Below are 21,061 nucleotides of genomic sequence, written 5' to 3'. Positions count from 1 at the left end.
ACAGTTTCCGTCAAGAATATCGATCAAACTGGTATGGACAGTTTTTCGTGTGAAAAAGAATGTAAACCGGTTAAGAGACAACAGAAATTGACTAAATAGTCTACTTTCGATTTTCCGTATAATACATATTAAATATGATCGAATTGAATTAAATCAAGGAATAGGTTAGATGAATTATTAAACACGAGCTTCGTCTTTTTTTTTCTTTTTCTAATTAATAACGTTTGTTGTAGGGAAAATGAAATTTTATTATTAACACTAACATAATTGTTATATACGTATAATTTATATTAATAATGTCGTTAAATGGCGCTCGTATTAACTCGTTTATTTCTTTTAGAACTCATTCAATTTTTTTCTTACATTTTCAATATCATCTTCCGTTATAGTGGATTCTATGCCTAATTCTAATTCCTCGTTTCTAATGAAAATAAAGTCTTCCAACTTCTGTTTATAAAATAATTTCTGCTGATTTTGTAATTCTGCTTTATAAGCATCCAATTTCTCTTGTTTTATTTTATCGCATAATTTCTGGGTTAATTTCCTTAGAGAATCCTTCCTATATGGTGGAGTATTATCTCTGCATAATAAAATCAAAATAAAAAAAGATATTAATCGTCTTGTAAGTTTTTAATTTTCATAAAAATATGAATAAAATGACTTATGCATACAGAGGTGGTTTTTTATAAATAAGATTTAATTTTTCTAAAATCCATTCGAAACGCTTATAATCCCATGTACGCATTAATCTCAAATATTTGTTTCTTTTTTCTATTATTTCCTTTAAAAATACTTTCTTCTTCTTATCTCTAGGATTTTTTTTTATGATTTCTTGTAACTGTAATATTTCTGCTGTCATTGCAGCAACTTAAAGAGAAAAATTTATTAAAACTTTAAATACATAAATATATAAAAAGTTAATTATAAAATAACTTACTCTTAGTCTCTGGAGATCCACGATCTAATTTATGCCTTTTTACCAGTTCCAATATTTTTTCCCTTCTTATATGTATAGTTTCTTTTCGAGGGTGAAATTCTAATGTAACTAATTTTTTTACAATCTCATCGGCACTAATATAAAATTTCCAACTTTTAGATGCAATGTTATAAATATGCGTATAATAATATTCTTATTATATGCACTCTTCGATTTATACTTACTCTTGGAGTTCTTTCGACTTGTCATATCCTGCAAGTAAGTTTGTTGCTTTTATATCATGAGGTATACCCAAATCACCGCTTTTTTTTGGTTCTGTTATGCATACTGGTTCAGGTCTAACCCATTTAATGTTATAGTCCGATAAATGAGAAGCATATTCTCTTATAAAATATTGATTTTTTGTTGTATTAACTGTAATTTTAGAAAAATATTTACAGCAATTAACTAATTTATTCATTTTGTAATACTTTTTTATTCGCAATAATTCTTTCGATTTGATACCACAAACATTACAAGTAGATGGTAATTTGACTTTGAGGTTATGTATGATTAGTTATCTAGATGTTGCAATTCTTATATTTTGAAATATAAAGATTAATTTAATTTCGTTTTTTTTTTTTTAAATATATTCAATTTTATTTTTAATTTTTGTGAATATGCAGTATTTATATATTACATAAAATATTGCTTTGTATTTTAAGCTCGTGATTGGTTGTATCATAAATGCGCGTTACCGATTGGTTAACTAGTCCTGTATATAAAAAACGCGCGGTTTTTCAAATTTTTTACATAACATAAAGTTCCTGATATAATGAAAGAAATGTTTCGTATAATAATTTATTTTTATATAACATACAATCATATAATGTTGTTACACTTAATTGTTTTATGTATCTATTTTGCCAACAACTTCGAACCATTGTCTTAAAGCGTCGCTTAATACACCAGGTAGCATATTTATATCTCTCAAAATCATATAAAATGGAAATGGAAAACTATCCATGTAGGAACGAATACCTAATAATTTTCCATCTTCGAATACAGGCATTCTTATATCTAAAATGGAGTCCTAAAAATATAAAAAGTAATCAATAATAAGTTGTCATTTTACTAATTTTGATAAAAAAAAAATATATTACCTTATTTATTGGATTATCAACTATTATAAATACGAGGAAAATATCCGCTATTTTGGCTCTTCTAACAGCGTGATTTACTTTGTCAGTTCCTTCTGAAAATATACCTCTACCATCGGATAATACAACAACTAGTTTGGCATTATCAGAAGAGCTGCATTGAGTTTCAAACATATCCACGGTAAAGTCAACTAATTGTCCTATTGATGTCTTCTTTTGTTCAAATCTCATTTCTTGAATCAATCTGTATAAAATTGTTAAAAATCAGCAATTAAATTTAGAAGTTATATTTTAAGATTACAACATTTAAAATATAGGATTATATTATTATATTATCATGTGCTTCTATTCACGTTTTCTAATTAGTCTGGTTGAACGGATTATGAATTATATTTACCTGGAACCACTTTGTTCGGTGAATGTTTCTCCTAAAGGATGTAAAACACTTACACGTTCGCCGAAACTTATAACACAAAGTTGTCCTACTTCTAAATATGTCATAGCTTTACTTATTAATGAAAGAGATTCAAAAGCTAGTTCTTTGGAATGATTATCAGCCATACTACTTGAATCATCTAATGCTAAAACAATTTGGTAATCACGTTTAGAAGGTTTCGTCCTCCTTAGCCAAATTTTATCTTTTCTAAATTGACTAGCGATATATGGAATAATTTTTCGCATGTTAATACGTCTCCCTGTTCTATAATCTCCTTTTAATCTTGTCGCTTTTGTAGGTTCCAAAACCAGTCTTAATTTTTCGGATAAACCACGAGCAGCTGAATCAGTAACTGCGCTTAAATAATTCCAAGCAATTGTTGCCTCCTCTGTCGATGGTACATAAGTCCATTCGCTTAACATTTTTTCAACTTCTGTTCTTGCCGTTTCGACCGATTTATTCAATATAGCGTTATTCTCTACGTCCATATTAGTATGAAATGTTGTATCATTTCCACGTTCTACTTTTACTGTTTCTATAACATCACCTTCTATTTCTATATTAGTCTCCATTTGATTAATTTCAGTATTATTTCCTTTTTGCGACGAGTCGTTCTTATGTTGTTCTTTTTTATCCTGAGCTAGCTTCTCTGGATTCTGTTTAGGTATATCCTCCTCTTTATTAAGATCTTCGCTTTCATCCTTATGAAGATCAACGTCCATACTCTCTTCTTCGTTTTCTTTTTCTTTGTTTTCTTCATCTTCTATATTCGATGCTTGCTGTTTTATTTGATTCTCCGTAGCTGCGTCCATTGCATAATCATCAAATTGATCACTGTTTTTAATATGTTGACACATATCGATATCATCTTTATCTTTATTTATTGACTGATCCTCTTGTTCCTGTTCCAATATTTCTTCCTGCGAATTAATCATTTTCAATTTCTTTTTCTCTGGCTCAGTTTTGCCAAGTAAACTTCGATTTTCGTCGGCCGTACCAAGATTCTTTCTTTTATTTACCTGTTTTGATTTGTTTTCTTGCTGGGATACAGTATTAGCGTCATCAAGAGACGAACCTGCATGACCACTTTCTTGTTTCTCTGATTGCGATTGTCCGACGCCATTATTCTTATTATCGTCTTGACTGCTTTCCGTAGGTGTCTCTTGATTTTCTTCCGTTTGCGATTCTTGTATAACATTATCTTTAGTTCCATCTTTACTAGTATCAATTTGTTCTGCAGCATCAAGTTCCTTACTTGCATCATTAGCACTAGGTGCAACCTTATCTTCTAATTCTTGTTTTTCCCCTGTCTCTTCATCTTCCTTTTCTTCTTCCTCATTCGTATCTTTTGTTTCATTCGAAATACCTTTAGGATCTGCATCTTCATCCATTTTTTCTTCGTTATCCTGATCTTCAGTCTCTCCTTTATCATTATTTTCATCATCACTGGAATCATCGTCCAAATCAATTTTTTCTTCCGGTTGGTCGTTTTTTTCTTCCATCGGATCTGTATTTTCATTTTCCGGTGCTTTTGAATCCTTCATATCATCTATATCAAAAGGATTTTCTTCCTCAGGATGATCTTCTTCTTCTTCCTTTTCGTTATCATCATCCAAATTCATATCTTCTGGTAAATCCAATGGTTCAGGTTCTGGTTGTGCTTGATGTTTACCATGATAAGGATCTATTTGATCATCGTTATATTCTGGTTCATTTATTTCATTAATTTCTTTCTTTTCTTCTTCACGTTGTTTATCATCCTCCTCGTGATGTTCCTTCTCATCGTCACGATCTTCCTTATTCGAGCCATCGTTCGCAGTAATTTCTTTATCACCAATTTCTTCTCCCTCTCCTCGTTTTTCTTCCTCTTCGTCTTTTGATGCTTCATTATTTTCATTTTCAGATTCTTCCTCGTCATCGCCCCAAATTTCTTTATCCAATCGTTCAGCATCTTCCTCGGTTTCTCCCATTTCTTTATCTAAATCTTTATCTTCTTCGTCATCCTCTTGTTTCTCATCATTTTCATCTTTCTCAATATCTTGCAACTTGCTATCAAAATTCTCAGACATTTCAATTCCCTTATCCTCTTCTTTACAATCTTTGTCCTCTGATTTCTGTTCTTCTTCGTCAGCTCGTTTCGCATCCTCCAATTGATCTTCGCTTTCAATTCTGTCCGATACATCTTTTTGTCCTTCCCCTTCACCTAAACCCATTCCACCTGTTTTTACGTTATCTCCAGACTCTTCCGTATCACCGTCTTCCATATCTAAATCTTTCGGAACACAGAATCCATTTGTAGCTAAATCCAAGAATACGTTCAATTGTAAATACAATAGTTTGCACGTAACTCGAAAAGATGCGATTTGTTCATTCAAATAGAACTGTACTAGTAACAGATATTGTTCCATTATTGGTAAACATTGCAAGAGTAATCTGCAACAAATAATAATAATTACAAATATATAATAAAATATTATTTGAAAAAAAGAAAAGAAAGAAGACGTTTGTTTGATAAATATTTTACCTTTTATAATCATGTTTTTCGCCTACTCTGAGTAAAAGATTTTTAAACAATTCATATATGTGAGAAACTTTCAATTCTTCTATATTTTTTTCCAAATCTTCTATTAATTTTTCTTTTAGTTTATTCCGTTCGAAATCATCCTCTACATCTTTATCATCATTGTCATCATTATCATCATTGTTTAAACATGGTGCATCATCTTCGCTTGTATTGGCTTTATATTTTTTTTGTACAACGAGTAAAATATTCTTTACCAGATTATCTATGCATCGTTTAATACATTCAGCATCGTTTGAACACGAATCTGTGTTTTTTTCTATTGTTAATTGTTTTAATTCTTTAAACGTATTAATACTACATTCAATTTGCGTTTGTAAAAATGTTATACTTTCTACAATCGGATGCGTAGCGTTCGTAGAAATGAAAGCATCAAATAACGCACTTATTTGCATTTTTAACGTAGTAATGTTTTTGCAAGTATCTTCTAAAACTTTTAAATGATACAAATCGACAGTTTTTTCGTTCGTCATATCTTTTACTTTCGTAGAAATAAAAACGGAGTTGAAAATTCTCGCGATTCTTCTTATCAGAATTAAATATTCGTTTAATTTAGTTTTCATGTTATCCAGAATTATACTGTCGGAAGTATCTAATATCGGTAATGTGTTTCTTTCTAAAACTAATATATTAGTTTGAATTTCGAATGGCGACTTGTTTGGATAACATTGCAAGTACAACAAAAGTTGTTCAAAACCAAGCTCCAAATTTATCATTGATTCTTTTATATTTCGAATATTGCTTTGAAATTGTTGGGAAATATCAATATGGATATCATCAATTTCTGATAAATTCATAAGAAGCACTCGAAGAGGCTTGTAGTAATTAAATAATTTACTTAAAATTAATCTTTGCTTATTAGCCATTAACATTATGTGACTTGAATAACCACGACAGCGTTCTATGTTCTGTTGACCTAGGTCAGTTTGTGTAGTACTTCTTAACATTGCATTAAGTGCATTTAATTTGATGATAGATTTATAATAATATTTATCACAATTTGTCCATTGTATAAGCATCTGTTCATCTACCTTGGACAAGTTGAAATATTTTGTTACTACAGAGATATCTAATGGAGATATTGTAAAATCAATAATTTTATCTACATTGTTTTTCCATGTTAATATGCCAGTACGATACGACACACCCATTAGATTCAAAGCTTTGAAATAATTAGCTAATATCATCTTCTTTTGTTGCAATATACTTTTTGCTTGCGATTTTTGTTTGCTTTTCGTTAATGATCTATCGATCTCAATATTTCTTAAATGAATACTCTGTTCTATGTAATCTTGTATAAAGTTTTCAATATCCATTCTTATACAAGGATATGAACTTGTTAAAATGATTTCCTTACAATAACGTTTAGCTTTATCCAAAAGTTTTCCTACGCTCGATACAAATTCATATCTCATATCCGGATTATTAATATTTTTCGATTCTAATTTAAACTTTATATTCTGAGTATTAATACCTTTCGTTATAGTCTCAGAAATGATAAAGTCCTTTGGATTTATTATATATTCTTTTTGAGCATTATCACCTTTACAATCGTTTCCTAAATTCGCATTAGAACTTTCAGCAGTTACAGTCAAGCAAGAAAGAACATTTTGCTTCAAACTATTTTCATATTCCTTTACAAACTTATGCAATGTTCTATGGGTCTTTTCAACAGTTTCTTTAACAGACCAGTAACTTATATCGTTCCAACGTGCAATTTTAACAAAATCCTTTAACTTTTTCTCAATAGGTGCTTTAAACCCTTGGATTTTCGTATTTACATCTTGTACAAATTGTTTATAATAATTATGAATGTTCCATAATATAGCTAGAAGATCTTCCTTTTCAACGGAAGGCTGAAAGTAGAGTACGTGACAATGAAACGTTAATAATAAATCAAGTCTTGTTTCAAATTCAGCGAGAGGCGATTCATTGATAAATCGTTCTAATAAATCAATCAATTTCTTTTTATCGATAGATTCATTTTCTTTGATGATATTCGACGATGTCACCATAGATGCAGACTTAAATACATAACTCTCGATTAATGCATAGAGATAAAACCACCATTTGGATGTTTGTGATCGTAAATTTTCAAAGGCTGTATCGAGACAACTCTTCCAACAAGTTAACTCAAGTTTTCTCCATGAAATAATTTGTTGCGTCAATGTTAAAATATCATTCGACAAGGTAACCCCGCTATGAGCATTTTCTTCCCACTGATGTAACTTTACTAGTAATAATTCTAAACCTGTTAAAAATCTTGCAACAGGAGACGTAACTGGGAAACCATAAATTCTTTCAATAATACTTTTTATCGATTTCAAAGTAGGATGTTCGGACCATTGTTTTAAAAATTCATTGATCCTAGTTAGAATACATTCACACAATGGCAAACATTGCTTTACTTCTTGAATATTAGAATCTTTATAAAAATCATAAGGTTTTTTATACGCTTTGATCATATTAAACATCATTCGTTGGGTACTTTCATTTTCAGTAGTCTGCAATGATTGCGACACTAACATATGTAAACTGTTATATAACTTTGATGTGAAATTTTCATTTAGATTGAATTTGATATTCTTTAACAACAGATGTGCTATTTCGTATCGTTGTAACAAAGGACGAATGTAATTAGGTTCTACGTTATCGTTTTCACGAAATATCCATTCGCACTTAACGAAAGACGTAACGATTGTAGAATGAATTTGTTGAATTTCTTTAATATCGTCGTACGAAATGATATCGTTATAGGATTCTTTTAATTCCGTGGATGTAACACTTTCTTCTAAATTCATTTCCATAGCATTTTCTATGTCACCGAAGTCCCTCTCTCGATAAGTTGGAAAGAATTGTTCAAGTTCGGAAATAAGATCTTCATCATCATCGTTATTTGTCGGAAGAGATTTATTCTTGTAAAGACATTCTTTCTCCGCTGCTCGTTTTTCAGTTTCCTCTTGCTGTTGCTTCCATATGGTCACAAGTTGTTTCAACGATTCGTTCAATAATTCCCAATGATCTTTTGACAAATCTCTGTTTAATACGATATAATTATATAATTCGTACAAGGCGCATTTAACGATACGGAATTGTTCTTTAACAGAGACCGAACTATCTTCTAAACGTAAGCTTTTACTAATGACGAGTTTGGTATAATTTGATGTACACGTATTAACTAAATTTAATAAATTCTCTTGTCCCGATCCAATGGTTGGATAACGAATCATGTTATAAATTAATTTCTCTAAGTTGTCTTTTTTAGAATCTACTATGATAGAAGTTATTCCTTTTTCCGTTTCATTAATTAAAAGGGAAATACCTTGCTTTAAATGTATCAATGATACTAATAAAGGTAGGACTATGTCAGGATAAAAAGAATAATATTTAATCTCTATTTGCTCTGCAAAACGTTGTACCGATAAGTACCACGTTTCTCCTTCTCTTAATGCATCCTCAGCAATTTTGATAGATTCTTTCGATGGATTTTCTTCAATCATATTTATAGCAAATGTTAAACGATCGATGTGTTTGTATATTATTTCGTAAGACGTAATTGTATTTCTAAAATTAATAACGTCTTTACTCAACATCGTAAAGTCTGTCGATGATGGTCGGAAAGCTTTTGAAAGTTTCAGATTATCTTTTTCTTTGGACACCGTCTCTAAATATTTTCTCATCGCTAAATATCGAGGATGAACGTTTTCGTTAGACGTTTTCAAAATATGAGATTGTAACGAATTTATATATATCGCTGTCTTACAATCTTCGATATCTTCTTCTAGACATTTTAATTTCAAATTAATCTTATGTACAGGATCGATATAACCCAAATTTCCAAATATCAAAAGTTCCAAGTATCCAATTAATATCCATGTTCTTCCTCTTTCGACAACATCGTCATTCATATCTACGTTCCTAAATTTCTTTCTTATTTCACGTAATTCGTCTATAGGTTTTACATATTCGTTCAAATATGTGCTTTCTATTTCATTCTTTTTCTGGTTCCCTTGCTTTTCAATCGTAGAAACGATTAATTTTTCAACATCATTTTCAGAGTACATGTCTTCTACAGCAGACATATACAAATTCAAATAAAATTTCATTATAGCAAAATCATTGTTGGTACAATTGTAACATTTTGATGTTAAACTAACGCTGTTGTGCCACAATATATCGTTCAAATTATTTAATTGTTCAGTACGAGACGTGTACGTGCCTAATGTTGTTGCAGCAAGAATTCTATCTTCTTTACGTTGTTCTGTTCTTTGCAATATCAATTCTAGTATTAAATTCATCAATATAGTTCCACCGACGTGTTGATGTGTCTAAATATAAAAATGTAGATATATAAGAATTTATTATGAATTATTTTAATATAAAATTATATTTTGATACTATATTACTAGATATCTATATGTATATCTATATATATATATATATATATATATATATATATATATTAGATATTATATTATTACTTTACCTTAGGGACATCATAAATGGCAATAGACGTTTCTACATCATCGTTACTTATACCATTCCAATGTAAAAGCATTTTAGAATCCTTTACAGCATAACTGTTCTGAGTAAATTGAGATAAGAGGACGCATAATTCAGGCATCAATAACATTCGTTGATTCGAGTCTGTCTCGTTAGAAAATATCGTAGATAATATGGCAATCAAATTGGCAGGTATGCTGGGTACTCTGGCAAAACTTTCTAACAAATTTTCTAAGGAGGTATCGTTGTTCATCGTGTTTTCACAAATTTGTCTATAAGAGCTATGTGCTAGTAATAAAAATAAGTATTCGTAAATTGGCCACAATTGTATGTTTGAAGACATCTTGATCAATTCTTTTGGATCGATAGAATTGATTTTTTCTAAAACCATGGATACTTCCATCGGCGTATTTAGATCGAAATGATTCGATTCGCAAAATTCTTCGATTTCGGATATCCCGTGTAAAACAGAATTATCTGATATCGGATTAGAATAAATTTTACTCCACAAAGATATCATCTGATAACGCATCGTTATTGCATCGTTCGTTTGAATAGATATTATCTTAAGCTCTTTTTTTATAGACTGATCATTAGTACCATCGTCCCATGGTAAAAAACTTTTTAATGTTTTTCTTATCTTTACGTGTACGCTCATCGACCTCTCAGAAATATGTGGTAAAGGTAATATTAAATGCTTTTTTATAAGTTTCGTTATTTTTTTAAACGGATCATGGGTCGACAATAACAAATGATTTATTTCATTCACCATAACGAAAAAATTGTTCATTTCATTAATCGTTATCTCAGATATCGTGGAATCCGTTTTACAAACTCGATATAATTTATATACAAATTTAATCAACCATCTGTAATATACTCTTAATAACAGAGTCATTTCTTCAAGATTTATTATTTGTCTTTCGGACTTATTTATCAAAGTCGTTTCACCCAATTGAAGGAATCTGTTGCAATATTTCAAACCTTGTCTGAATTCCACATAAGCTTCGTTATTTATTAACAAAGCATTATCTCTGAGTAGAGAATGAATGCACGTATTTGTTTGATAAACCAATTTTACATAATCAGTTAGAAGCGGTTGGTTCTTTATGTTCGACGTAAGTTTATCTGAAAAAAGAAAGTGATAATGAATGCTACGTAAATCATATATATTTTTCACTTTGAGACAGTTTGACGTTTAAAGTAAATATATTTATTCTTGAAACATAATTCTTTCGTGTAATTAACAGACTTAGAAAAAAAGAAAAAAAAAAAAAATAGCGTGCGACCAAAAAAAGAGAAAAAGAAATGCATGTGTGAAAACGTTGATTTAGACCACTTTCATAATTGTTAACACATACATACATACGTACGTACGTATATATACATGTATATATATATATATATATATATATATATATATGTATGTATGTATGTATATTTATATATATTCTATTTACAAATCCATACTTACTATGATATATTGCATTGGAGTATTGCTTCACAGACATTGTTTTCTCTTTCTCATCAACTAAACTTTCATCCAAGATCGTATCATCTATAATGATCATAGTTCGCAAATATAACAGTAAAGCTAGTTTATTAGCGTCATTCATTACTTCATCGTTTGTGTCGTTAACCGCAATCCCTGGTAAAAATGCAAGATCCCAAGGTAAAGATCTCTTGGCTATATGAAAGTCAAATGACAAAACTTCATCCGCCAATAAATTGTTCTTTCTCGCAAGATCCATTAGAAGAGTATTTTTTTCTTTGGTCAACATTTTGGAGAACCACAAATTTCTGATCTCAACGTCGGTCAACGTAGATCTTTCATAAAGATCTATCAATAAATAAGGTAAGACTTGTTTAACGTCAACGTTTAACATTTCCAATTTTTTATTCGCCATTAAATCGACCATATCGTTCCAACAACTCGACGTCGGTGTTAAATCATTTTTCATGGGATTAGATTTATATATCTCAATGGCTGATTTTAATAGAAGACCTTCCTGTCTGATAATCGTTAGTTTAGTATTTTCTTGTATATTTCTAATGCTCCAAGTAGCTGCATCAAGATCAACAAAATTATTATCACTATTGCTTATTATGAAAGCATCAATAATTTCCTCGATTACGGAGACCAAAAATTCTTTTATTTCTGGCGTCCTCGTTGACCTGGCTTTGATGTACACATCAATGCACGCGATTCTAATTGCCTGCCTTGAGGGAAAACCGCGAGTAAGTCGACGAGCAACCAGAAATGCGGAATGCATTAGGTCAACTATATTGAGTTTATCGATCGTAACGATTTCTTTCGACATTCTTTCGTATATCTCAACTAAAGCTCTTTGATGATGACACTTAGTTATTCCATAATGATGTAACATCGATTTCAAATCCATTCGATCGTAATGAATATTTTCTTTTGGACCAATCATGTAAATTTCTACACCACGATTACGCATTGCCCTGAAAAAAAAAAAAAATCAATATATACATACATATGTATAGAAAACATTAGATCAATCGACGAAACATAATAATCTTAATTCATTTTTATCGTTATGCTATAATATAAATTATAAAAATAGAATCATATTTCAAGGAATTTAATGGAGCTATCTATGTTCGATAATCGATATTTGTTAATATTGGAATATAATTAAATGCTTTTAATTAACATCGTTTCCAATCTTTTTCGATATTCGATAGAACTTCTTTCTTTTCTTTCTTATCTTTTTATTTTCTTTTTTTTTTTTGGCTCGCACGATAATATCTACCTGGAAATTTCTCCGTAACGAGGATCCATCGTTAAGAACAAGCGAAAATTTTTATGCGGCTTAATGGTGATCACATTTCCATGATTATCGACTCCTCTTTCGCCAATGGTTAGAACACCATTTGGTTCTAATAACCCATTAAGTCGGTCCAACACCGCTGGACTGCAGAGATTTACTTGATCGATGAGAAGCCACGTGCCATCACGAAGACACTGAACAATTTTATTGTTGTTATTATTATTTACAAAAAAATTACTTTTTACTTCAAACAGCGATAATTTTTATTGAACAAAAGAGACATTTCGAGCGACAAATCTTACCTTCACTAATACGCTATCGACCCATTCAAACTTGCCACCAGCATTTAAACATTTCTCTTTTTCTACGAACGTTGACAATGCTTCCAACTTAATCTCGATTTCTTTTAACGCGAACTCGTAAGAAGCTTCCAAAGTTTTTATTTTTGAAACCAGCTTTGACAATTCGTCGCTCTTTCGCAAAAAGAGCTGCGTTTCCGAAGCCATTGTTTTCGTATTATCGTTTTCATCTAGAATTTCACGAAAGATCAATATATATTTTATATATATATATATATATATATATATATATATATATATAAAACATGACGGTAATTTTTATGATAAAAGTATTATAAATATTACAGACATTTATTAAATACGAATAAATCAATTTACCGTCTGAAAGACGCTTCACTCTTTCTAAGAGAGCATGATAACTAGCAAGTTGTTCCAAGTCGTTGTTATGGATTTTTCTCTTCAAACTTTCCAAGAGCAAGTCTTCCGTCCGCTCGAGCAATTCTTCCAGATGTCGATTATAATCGATCTAAACGAAATGAAAAGAACAGTGAGTGTTAATAAAAGGGAGGAAGAAAAGAAAAGAAAAGAAAAGAAAAAGAACAATTATATAATAATAATGATGATAATAATGATAATAATAATAATAATAATAATAATAATAATAATAATAATAAATCTTTCATTTTCAAACTCCATTTTCATGAGAATGATCCTCTCACTAGATTTGTATTTATGAAATACATATATAAAAAAAAAAAAAAAAAAAAAAAAAATTAAAGTAGATAAAAATTCATAAGATATAATCCCTAATACATATACATAATGTCGAACTTATATGTGGATGAGTTTGTGTGTAAGTGAGTTTATATATGTATGCGTGTGTGCTTGTAAAAATTTCATCACACGTTTACCATTTACGAGTTCACTAGCCGAACACGTAGTGGTATAAGAATAAAACTTTTGATGCAAGGATACCATCCATTGCTAGGTATCTACGAACTGCCTTCGATTTTCTTATTTTCATTTCTTTTTTTTTTATCTTTTATTTGTTTTTTTTTTTTTTTTTTTTTTTTTTTTTTTTTTTTTTTTATAAGGTCAGAAATATTCAACATCGAGGTTAAACGATTTCCTTTTAGAAGTATACAGGAGGAATGAGAATGGAAGATGGCGAAATGTGGTAACTCCAAGTTCTTTCTCGTAGCTATTTTATTATGAAGGAAGCCTCGTAAATCACGGTGATATAAAATGAACTCGTCTACTAACTCCTCCCTTCTTTCTTCCTCTCAGTCTACTCTTTCTCTTTTTACGCCATTCCTGACGCCTCATCGATCTGAGAAAAGGATAATAATATCCTATGCTATTTTATAGGAATTCTTCTTTTACATGAATGTTAACATATATATATATATATATATATATATATATATATATATACATACATACATATATACATATATATATATATATATGTATGTATATATACATAATATATTTATATATTATATATATATATGTATGTATATGTATATATGTATGTAGTAGGTATGTCAATATACGAATGATACACGCATTTTTCGGTAAATTCAACGGATATTTCGCAGGTGGTACGAATGAAAAATTTCATTTTCAGAAGAAATATCCGTTAGGATTATCCTTTAGAGGATAAGGATCGTCAGAAATATTCGCCCGTGAATCAACGTGATTGATGACTATTCCTCGTGCCTATCTCCGTTTTACGTCACTATGGATTTTCATGGCTATTTAGCTTCAAGTAGTAAGACATTTTTTCCGTTAACTCTTTCGAATTTCCCCCCCCCCTTTTTTTTCCTTTTATTCTTTTTCTTCTTTTCCTTTCTTTCTTTTCTTTCCTTCTCCTCTTTTTCTTTCTTTTTTTTTTTTTTTATCAGGATTCAATAAATTTACATACCCTTTTCTTTTGTCGTAGATATAAATACTAAAAGAATTTTATAATTTATTTAGTTTTTTTAATAACTCGTAATAATCGAAGACATTTATTTATCTTTTTTTTTTCGTATACATCCTTTTCTTTTTTTAAACTACGTATTTCATCCTTGTTCGAAGATATATAACTACTGTCAAAAAAAAAAAAAAAAAAAAAAAAAAGAAAAGAATTTTACATTCAGATACGTTGACAATATCGAGCAAACGATTTTCCAAGATCATTTCGTTTTCATAAAATTCGAAAGAATATTCTAAAACGTCATGGCGAACCGTTGCCATCGTTCGAGCGGTACCTAGGTGGTATTGAACGACAAATTCGTACCTTTTTATGATATCGTCGAGAATCCTCTCTAAAGACGAAATTTCATTCACGAACTTTAGACTTCGACCGACTTTCATATGTGTGTGCATATATATATATATATATATATATATATATATATATATATAGGAAATTTCGAGTTCGAATGAAATTCGAATAGTTTGAATTGAACGAGTGGCGTTTGTCATTCATCGTGACGAATCGCAATTCATTTATGACGAAATCGTCGAATTTTTTTTCAAAATCGAAATAACGGATCAATCCATAATCGAGGATCCCATGAGTTTATTTTTTATAACTAAAGATAACGTAAAGCTAAAGAATTTGTTTATGTAAAAAAAATCTGTCGGTTCTTTTTCCATTTTTTTATTTATTTATCTTTTTTCCGAAATCACGAATCCATCTTCAATCGACTTCAATAAAGTTTTTCGACATGATGAAGTTTTTATAACTGGAGATAACGTAACGAGTTGCGATTTATTTATGACGGAATCGTCAAGTTTTTTTTTTCTTTTTTTTTTTCGAAACCATCTTCCATTGACTTTCATAAAGTTTTCACGACGAAAGAGAAAACGTAATGGATCGCAATTTATTTATGACGAAATCAGCGAATCTTTTTTCCTTTTTTTTTTTTTTTTTGTTCGACACCATGACTTCATCTTCAATTAATTTCCATAAAGTTTTCATAACGAAAGACACAGCGTAATGAGGATCGCAATTAATTTATGAAGAAAAATCGTCGTGTTTTTTCTCTCTCTTTCTCTTTCTAAAATATCGAATTAATATTCACTTTTGATTGATATTTCGATAGAATTTTTCTTTTCTTTCTTTTCTATTTTTTCTTCTATTTGTTTGTTTTCTTTTCTTTTTCCTTTTTTTTTTTTTTTTATCGAAAACAATGATGCAAAAAGGCGAATGGATTTTTAGTAAAATTGCTTTCGTGAAAATGTCTTTCTCAAAAGAATATTCGTGGCACGTAATGCTCCACGAGATCGAGCTATGAATCAAAAGCGGATAAAGAAAAGAGGAGAGCAAATAAACCCGTCGGCATTTTGGTAACGAAGGCCGTGATAAAAGATTCCGCTTAGACAGATCCGCTCGTGTCTCGAATGTTGCCAAATACGATATATCGACGAAAATTTTAAATCGATCGATTTCGACTTCGAGTTTGTCCGATGTTTGTCCCGATTAGTTAGGAATATGTAATAGAATTGCAAATGGCGAGCTTTAAAAAAGTGTCCTGACCAAATTCATTTCCATTTTTTTTTTTCCTTTTATTTTCTTTTATTCTTTTTTTTTTTTTAACGATAAAATCGAAGACGAATTATTGTTACAGGATATTTTAGAATATATCAAGGATTAATCAGATCTCTCTTTTTTTCAAAAATGAAAAAAAAAAAAAAACATCTGATTAGCATAGATTATGAGAAAACGATCGATTGAGTTTACATAAATCGTCTGAAACGTTAATTCCTTCCTTCCTTCCTTCCTTCCTTCCTTCCTTCCTTCCTTCGTAACGATTTGATCCGGAAAAAGAAAAGAAAAAAAGGGACAAAGAGAAAAAAAAAGAAAAAAAAGAGAAAGAAAAAGAAAGATCTCAGATGAGGTATTACGAACTGATCATTTTGTCGTTCGTATTGCTTCTGGATCAGTGTCCTTCCTCTTATCTTTCTATCCAGTCCAAACACACGCGTGGAATCGTAATGAGATCTCAGTTCCGGACTAGAGAAATCTACGAGTAATCTTTGTGTGTTGGACGTGACGAAATTGAAACGGAAGCTAATTCTTTTTGCTTTAACGAAAGGACGTTGCGATAAAATCACCGTCGTCGTCGTCGTCGTCGTCATCATCATCATCATCATCATCATCATCATCATCATCATCATTATCCGAATCATCTGTCTATAAAATAAATTCTACGGGATATAACTAATGATTTAATAACAGTAAATAAGTGCGAGTGAAAAGGATTTATTAAAAATTATAAGAGATCGATCACTCGTCGTATCACTGCATTTGATTTAAGTAAGAAAAGAAACACGGTATGTTACATCATCGTGTAATTGAAAGCGAGTAAAAAAAGTGAAACGCCATGTATTAGAGAGAAAGATTACAAAATGGAAAAAAAGAAGGAAAAAAAAAAAAAAGAAAGAATACAAAAAAGAAAAATAGGTGGCGTAATTAATTAACGTTGTAAAAGGATCATAGATCTTTTTTTTTCTATTTTTTTGTTTTGTTTTTTATTCTCTCACCATTTCTCAACGACTTTCCATTTTAGGACGAATCTTATCAACGAGCCGAATCTTTTTCCTGCTCGAAAGTATTGCTCGAGGAAGAGATAGTTTTATAGATTGACGAAATTCCCCTACCCCTTTTTCTTTCTTTCTCTGTCTATCCAAGCGTGTTGATTAATCAGCTATTTCTAATCGGATTGATCGAAGCTAAGAGCCAAATGCTAGAGATAGGTGATGCGCCTTTTTCTCTCTTCGAGAATTAAAAACAGGCACAAAAGGAGAGAGAATTTAACGTTTCGACGAACAACTGGTCTAATTGTTTTGTATCTTTTTCTTTTCCACTTTCTTCTTTCTCTCTCTCACTCTCTCTCTCTCTTTTTTTTGTTCTTTTTTCTTCTTAAACAGATAATTGTAAATATTTTTTTTTTTTTTTTTTTTTTTTTTTGATAGAAAATAATTAATCGATCATCCTTTTCAGACGAAGTAGAAATAGTTTAGAATCGTATAGAATATAGGAGAATTTATCTTTGGAAAAAGTATACTAATTACATATTACATACTTTCTATTTCGTATAGAGAAAATTGCGGAATATATAGAAGTTAATAATAAATGCGTTTCTCAAGTATAAGTTATATGTAGGGTAGTAAAATTATACGAATACTCAATTAACAGATATAATTATAATCTTCAGAACTTATAATTAAAATTCTTTAAAAAGAAAAAAATAAATAAAACATGATTTTTAATTTGATTTTTATTACTTGCGTCGATGTAATTATAAGAGACTAATTATAACTTATATTTATATAAACTGAAGAAAACAAAAAAAAATTGGAGAACGAAAAAAAATATGGACGCGCACACGCACGTAAGTATGATATTTCGTAAAATATTTCGAAATAAATGGAAATACTATTTATTCCAGAAAGATACTTTTGACGTTTATAAAATATGCCAACAATGTAGGATGGTTTACACATTCGTTGAGTATCCTACTCGAATGTTCGTCGGTGGCACTTAAAGTAGAAATCGATATCGGGAACACTTGATATAGATTTGGAATTTACGTGGCATATGCGAAACTGGCTTCTGCAAAGCACGTTTATGTTCAAATACTTAAGGCATTCATTCAGTTAGAAGTTTTCCTCTTAGAAGGTTTCTAATTGCTAATAAAAGAGGTAGATAGATAGTTAGATAAATAAATGAGAGAATGTCTTTTTGCATATTTTAATTTCGATAAAGAAATCCTATGAAATCGTACGATAAGTTTCGATGATTAGTTATTCCTAATAAAAGAAATCCAACTCGTAATACGAATTATACATATACATATATATGTAATTATTGCCAAATGCAAAGGCACTTTTCTATAAAACATTCAAATTCTTCATATATTTTGCATAGTACACGGAAAGCCGATTATTATTCGAATCGAACAGGATGATTGAACAGATTGGAATGATTAATAAATCGAGTGGTCCGTTGGAAACGTCGAAGTGCTTGAATGTATCGCAAAAAAAGGGAAGGGAGAAAAAAAGGAAAGAAAAAAAAAAAAAATCAAGAAATAAAGAAAGAAAGAAAGAAAGAAAGAAAGAAAGAAAGAAAGAAAGAGACGATAAAACATTTGGACACGTATCGACTTACGATATTTTTATAATACGTATCCAATCTGTCGGGATGTGATACGTGTAAATTATAAATCTTTTTTTAGCGAGAGTACAAAATACTATCATTGTGTATTGCAACATCTATGAATCATTTATGCGATAGACGATGAGAATAATTCGTGTGAAATGAAAAGAACAAATAGAAGAATTTCTTGTGTTTTATGAGAACGTACACATGTACATACCTCTTATATACGCATACAAATACATAGCAACATACACAAATATATGAATGTATATATGTACGTGTGTATACGTCGTACATGAATAGAAGCAATTTAGGAGGAGTACCAAAAAGTATTGATTCTTGCTTGGCTCGAAAGTAAAAGTTACCCGTTTTGCTTTTGCGGAGTAGACGAATAAAAGAAAACGATTTATAGTTAATCTACTACCATTCACTATACTTTTCTATTATCGTATTCTATTATCATAATATATCGATGCAATTAATTAATTTTAAAGAATCTATTGGTCGACTTTTTTATCACCATTTTTTGTTTCTTTACTCCATGTCAATCACGTAAGACAATTATATCAATCATTCTAGTATTATTTCATTATCGATAAAGTACCAATAAATAATTATACATATACTCTATGACATATTTTCAATAATACGTATAAACCTAAATTCAAGCTTTACGAATAATAATTTACCTATAAAAATAATTATTTATTATCGTATTAGTCGAAAAACTTTCAAACTGTCGTTTAAAACGAACCGACGTCTCTACGTCAGGAATCCTGAATTCATTGAAACTTAAACATAAAACGAATGAAAAGTTCATTCATTATCGAAATAAAAGGAAAACGATCGCACCCTAACGAAAGGAAAGATTTTCTTTGCGTTAATGACGAGGACCTTGTCTTTTATTTCTCCTTTAATTTGATATTCACGAAAAAAAAGAAGAAAAAAAAAAAAACGAAATAGTAAAAAAGAAATAAAAAAAGAAAAAAGAAAAAAGAAGAAGAAAAGGAAGAAAAAAAGATAAAGAAAATCCTACGCAGATGATATCCAGGTATTATCAGGTGTAAGACCGACCTGAAGGAACTGAAGTACCTGCAAAAATTTAACGAGCGGAACACGAAGAACGGCACTACTCTAACTCCATCGTTAGTGGGACATCCCATTCAAAGGAGGACAGGAGAAAAGAAGACAGGACCGACCAAGAACCGAGCAACCGACCAACCGACCGACCGACCGACCGACCGACCGACCGACCGACCGTCTGTCTGTCTGTCTGTCCATCCGTTCGACCGACCGACCGACAGACCGACAGACCTTCCTTTTGGCCATTGAACGTACCACCTTGCAAGAAAATAATCGTAGGGTCGATGACTCTGAAAAGGGTTGAAACGCGAAAGAAAATTCTACGTTAAAGGTGTTCGCCTCGGTTCGCAGCGACACTCGAGGGCACTTCTCTCTCTTTCTCTCTCTTTTTCTCTATCTATCTTTACCTCTATCTATCTTTTTCTCTCTTTCTCTCTTTCTCGTAATCCTTCTCTTTTTATCTCTATCTCTATCTCTTTCTTTCTTTCTTTCTTTCTTTCTTTCTTTCTTTCTTTCTTTCTTTCTTTCTTTCTCTCTTTTTCTCTTTTTCTTTCTCTCTCAATCTCCATCTACCTTTTTCTATCTCTCACATTTTATCTCTTTTCCGTTTCTCTTTCTCTGCATATTGCCAAGCGGAAAAGTAAAAAAAAAAAAAAGAAGAAGGGAAAAAAAAAGAGAGAAAACGATAGAACCACCTTTGGCCAATGACACGAATTTTCGTGAATTCGTCCCAATTCAACGTCAAGTACCAAGAGGAAGTTGCTCTCAAGAGGCAATCGAATATTAATTGATTTTCTGTATACCGAATATAGTTATAAAAAATATATATATATATTTATATGTTATATATATATGTGTGTGTATATATATATATATATATATATATATAAGCTTTGTTCTTTCAATATATATTTTAATTATAATTTCATTAATTAGACTTTTCTTGTTTTTCCTTTACGAAATATCGACAATAGACTCTTAAATAGACTAATAACTCTCTTAATTTTTGTTTTCTTTATTTTCTTGGTTTTATTATTGCAAATCGATACGTAATTATCTTGAAATATCACAATTTGTATTCTTTCAATATATGTTTTATGATTTCGTTAATTGAAATTTTTGTTTTTTTTT

General features: G+C 30.3%; 2 protein-coding genes across 3 annotated transcripts in view; both read right to left on the bottom strand.

Moving 5' to 3' along the window:
* Positions 1 to 214: 214 nt before the first annotated feature.
* Positions 215 to 1,469, bottom strand: LOC122636240 (28S ribosomal protein S15, mitochondrial). Of its 2 annotated transcripts, none has more exons than XM_043827244.1 (4): positions 1,162 to 1,469; positions 938 to 1,089; positions 672 to 867; positions 215 to 580 (listed from the first exon to the last, which is right to left on the bottom strand). In XM_043827244.1, exons 1-4 carry the CDS (start codon positions 1,395 to 1,397, stop codon positions 337 to 339), a joined length of 828 nt encoding a protein of 275 aa, XP_043683179.1. In that variant the 5' UTR covers positions 1,398 to 1,469; the 3' UTR covers positions 215 to 336. The 2 variants fall into 2 exon arrangements, with proteins under 2 accessions (XP_043683179.1, XP_043683180.1); XM_043827245.1 differs by having other exon boundaries at positions 938 to 1,071; positions 1,162 to 1,468.
* Positions 1,470 to 1,763: 294 nt separating this feature from the next.
* LOC122636307 (midasin) overlaps positions 1,764 to 21,061 on the bottom strand; it is a 107,626-nt gene continuing 88,328 nt past the window's right edge. The window contains exons 16-24 of the mRNA XM_043827388.1: positions 13,072 to 13,219; positions 12,697 to 12,923; positions 12,377 to 12,588; positions 11,071 to 12,065; positions 9,580 to 10,724; positions 5,037 to 9,421; positions 2,474 to 4,945; positions 2,080 to 2,320; positions 1,764 to 2,009 (exon numbers count right to left, since the gene is read on the bottom strand). Coding sequence (XP_043683323.1) covers positions 1,827 to 2,009; positions 2,080 to 2,320; positions 2,474 to 4,945; positions 5,037 to 9,421; positions 9,580 to 10,724; positions 11,071 to 12,065; positions 12,377 to 12,588; positions 12,697 to 12,923; positions 13,072 to 13,219 — 10,008 coding nt within the window. The 3' untranslated portion in view covers positions 1,764 to 1,826. The remainder of the gene's footprint in view (positions 2,010 to 2,079; positions 2,321 to 2,473; positions 4,946 to 5,036; positions 9,422 to 9,579; positions 10,725 to 11,070; positions 12,066 to 12,376; positions 12,589 to 12,696; positions 12,924 to 13,071; positions 13,220 to 21,061) is intronic.

Source organism: Vespula pensylvanica, chromosome 21, assembly GCF_014466175.1.
Source record: "Vespula pensylvanica isolate Volc-1 chromosome 21, ASM1446617v1, whole genome shotgun sequence".
NCBI lineage: Eukaryota > Metazoa > Arthropoda > Insecta > Hymenoptera > Vespidae > Vespula > Vespula pensylvanica.
The sequence above is the reverse complement of the archived record's forward strand: the minus strand, read 5'-3'. Positions and strand labels throughout refer to the sequence as shown.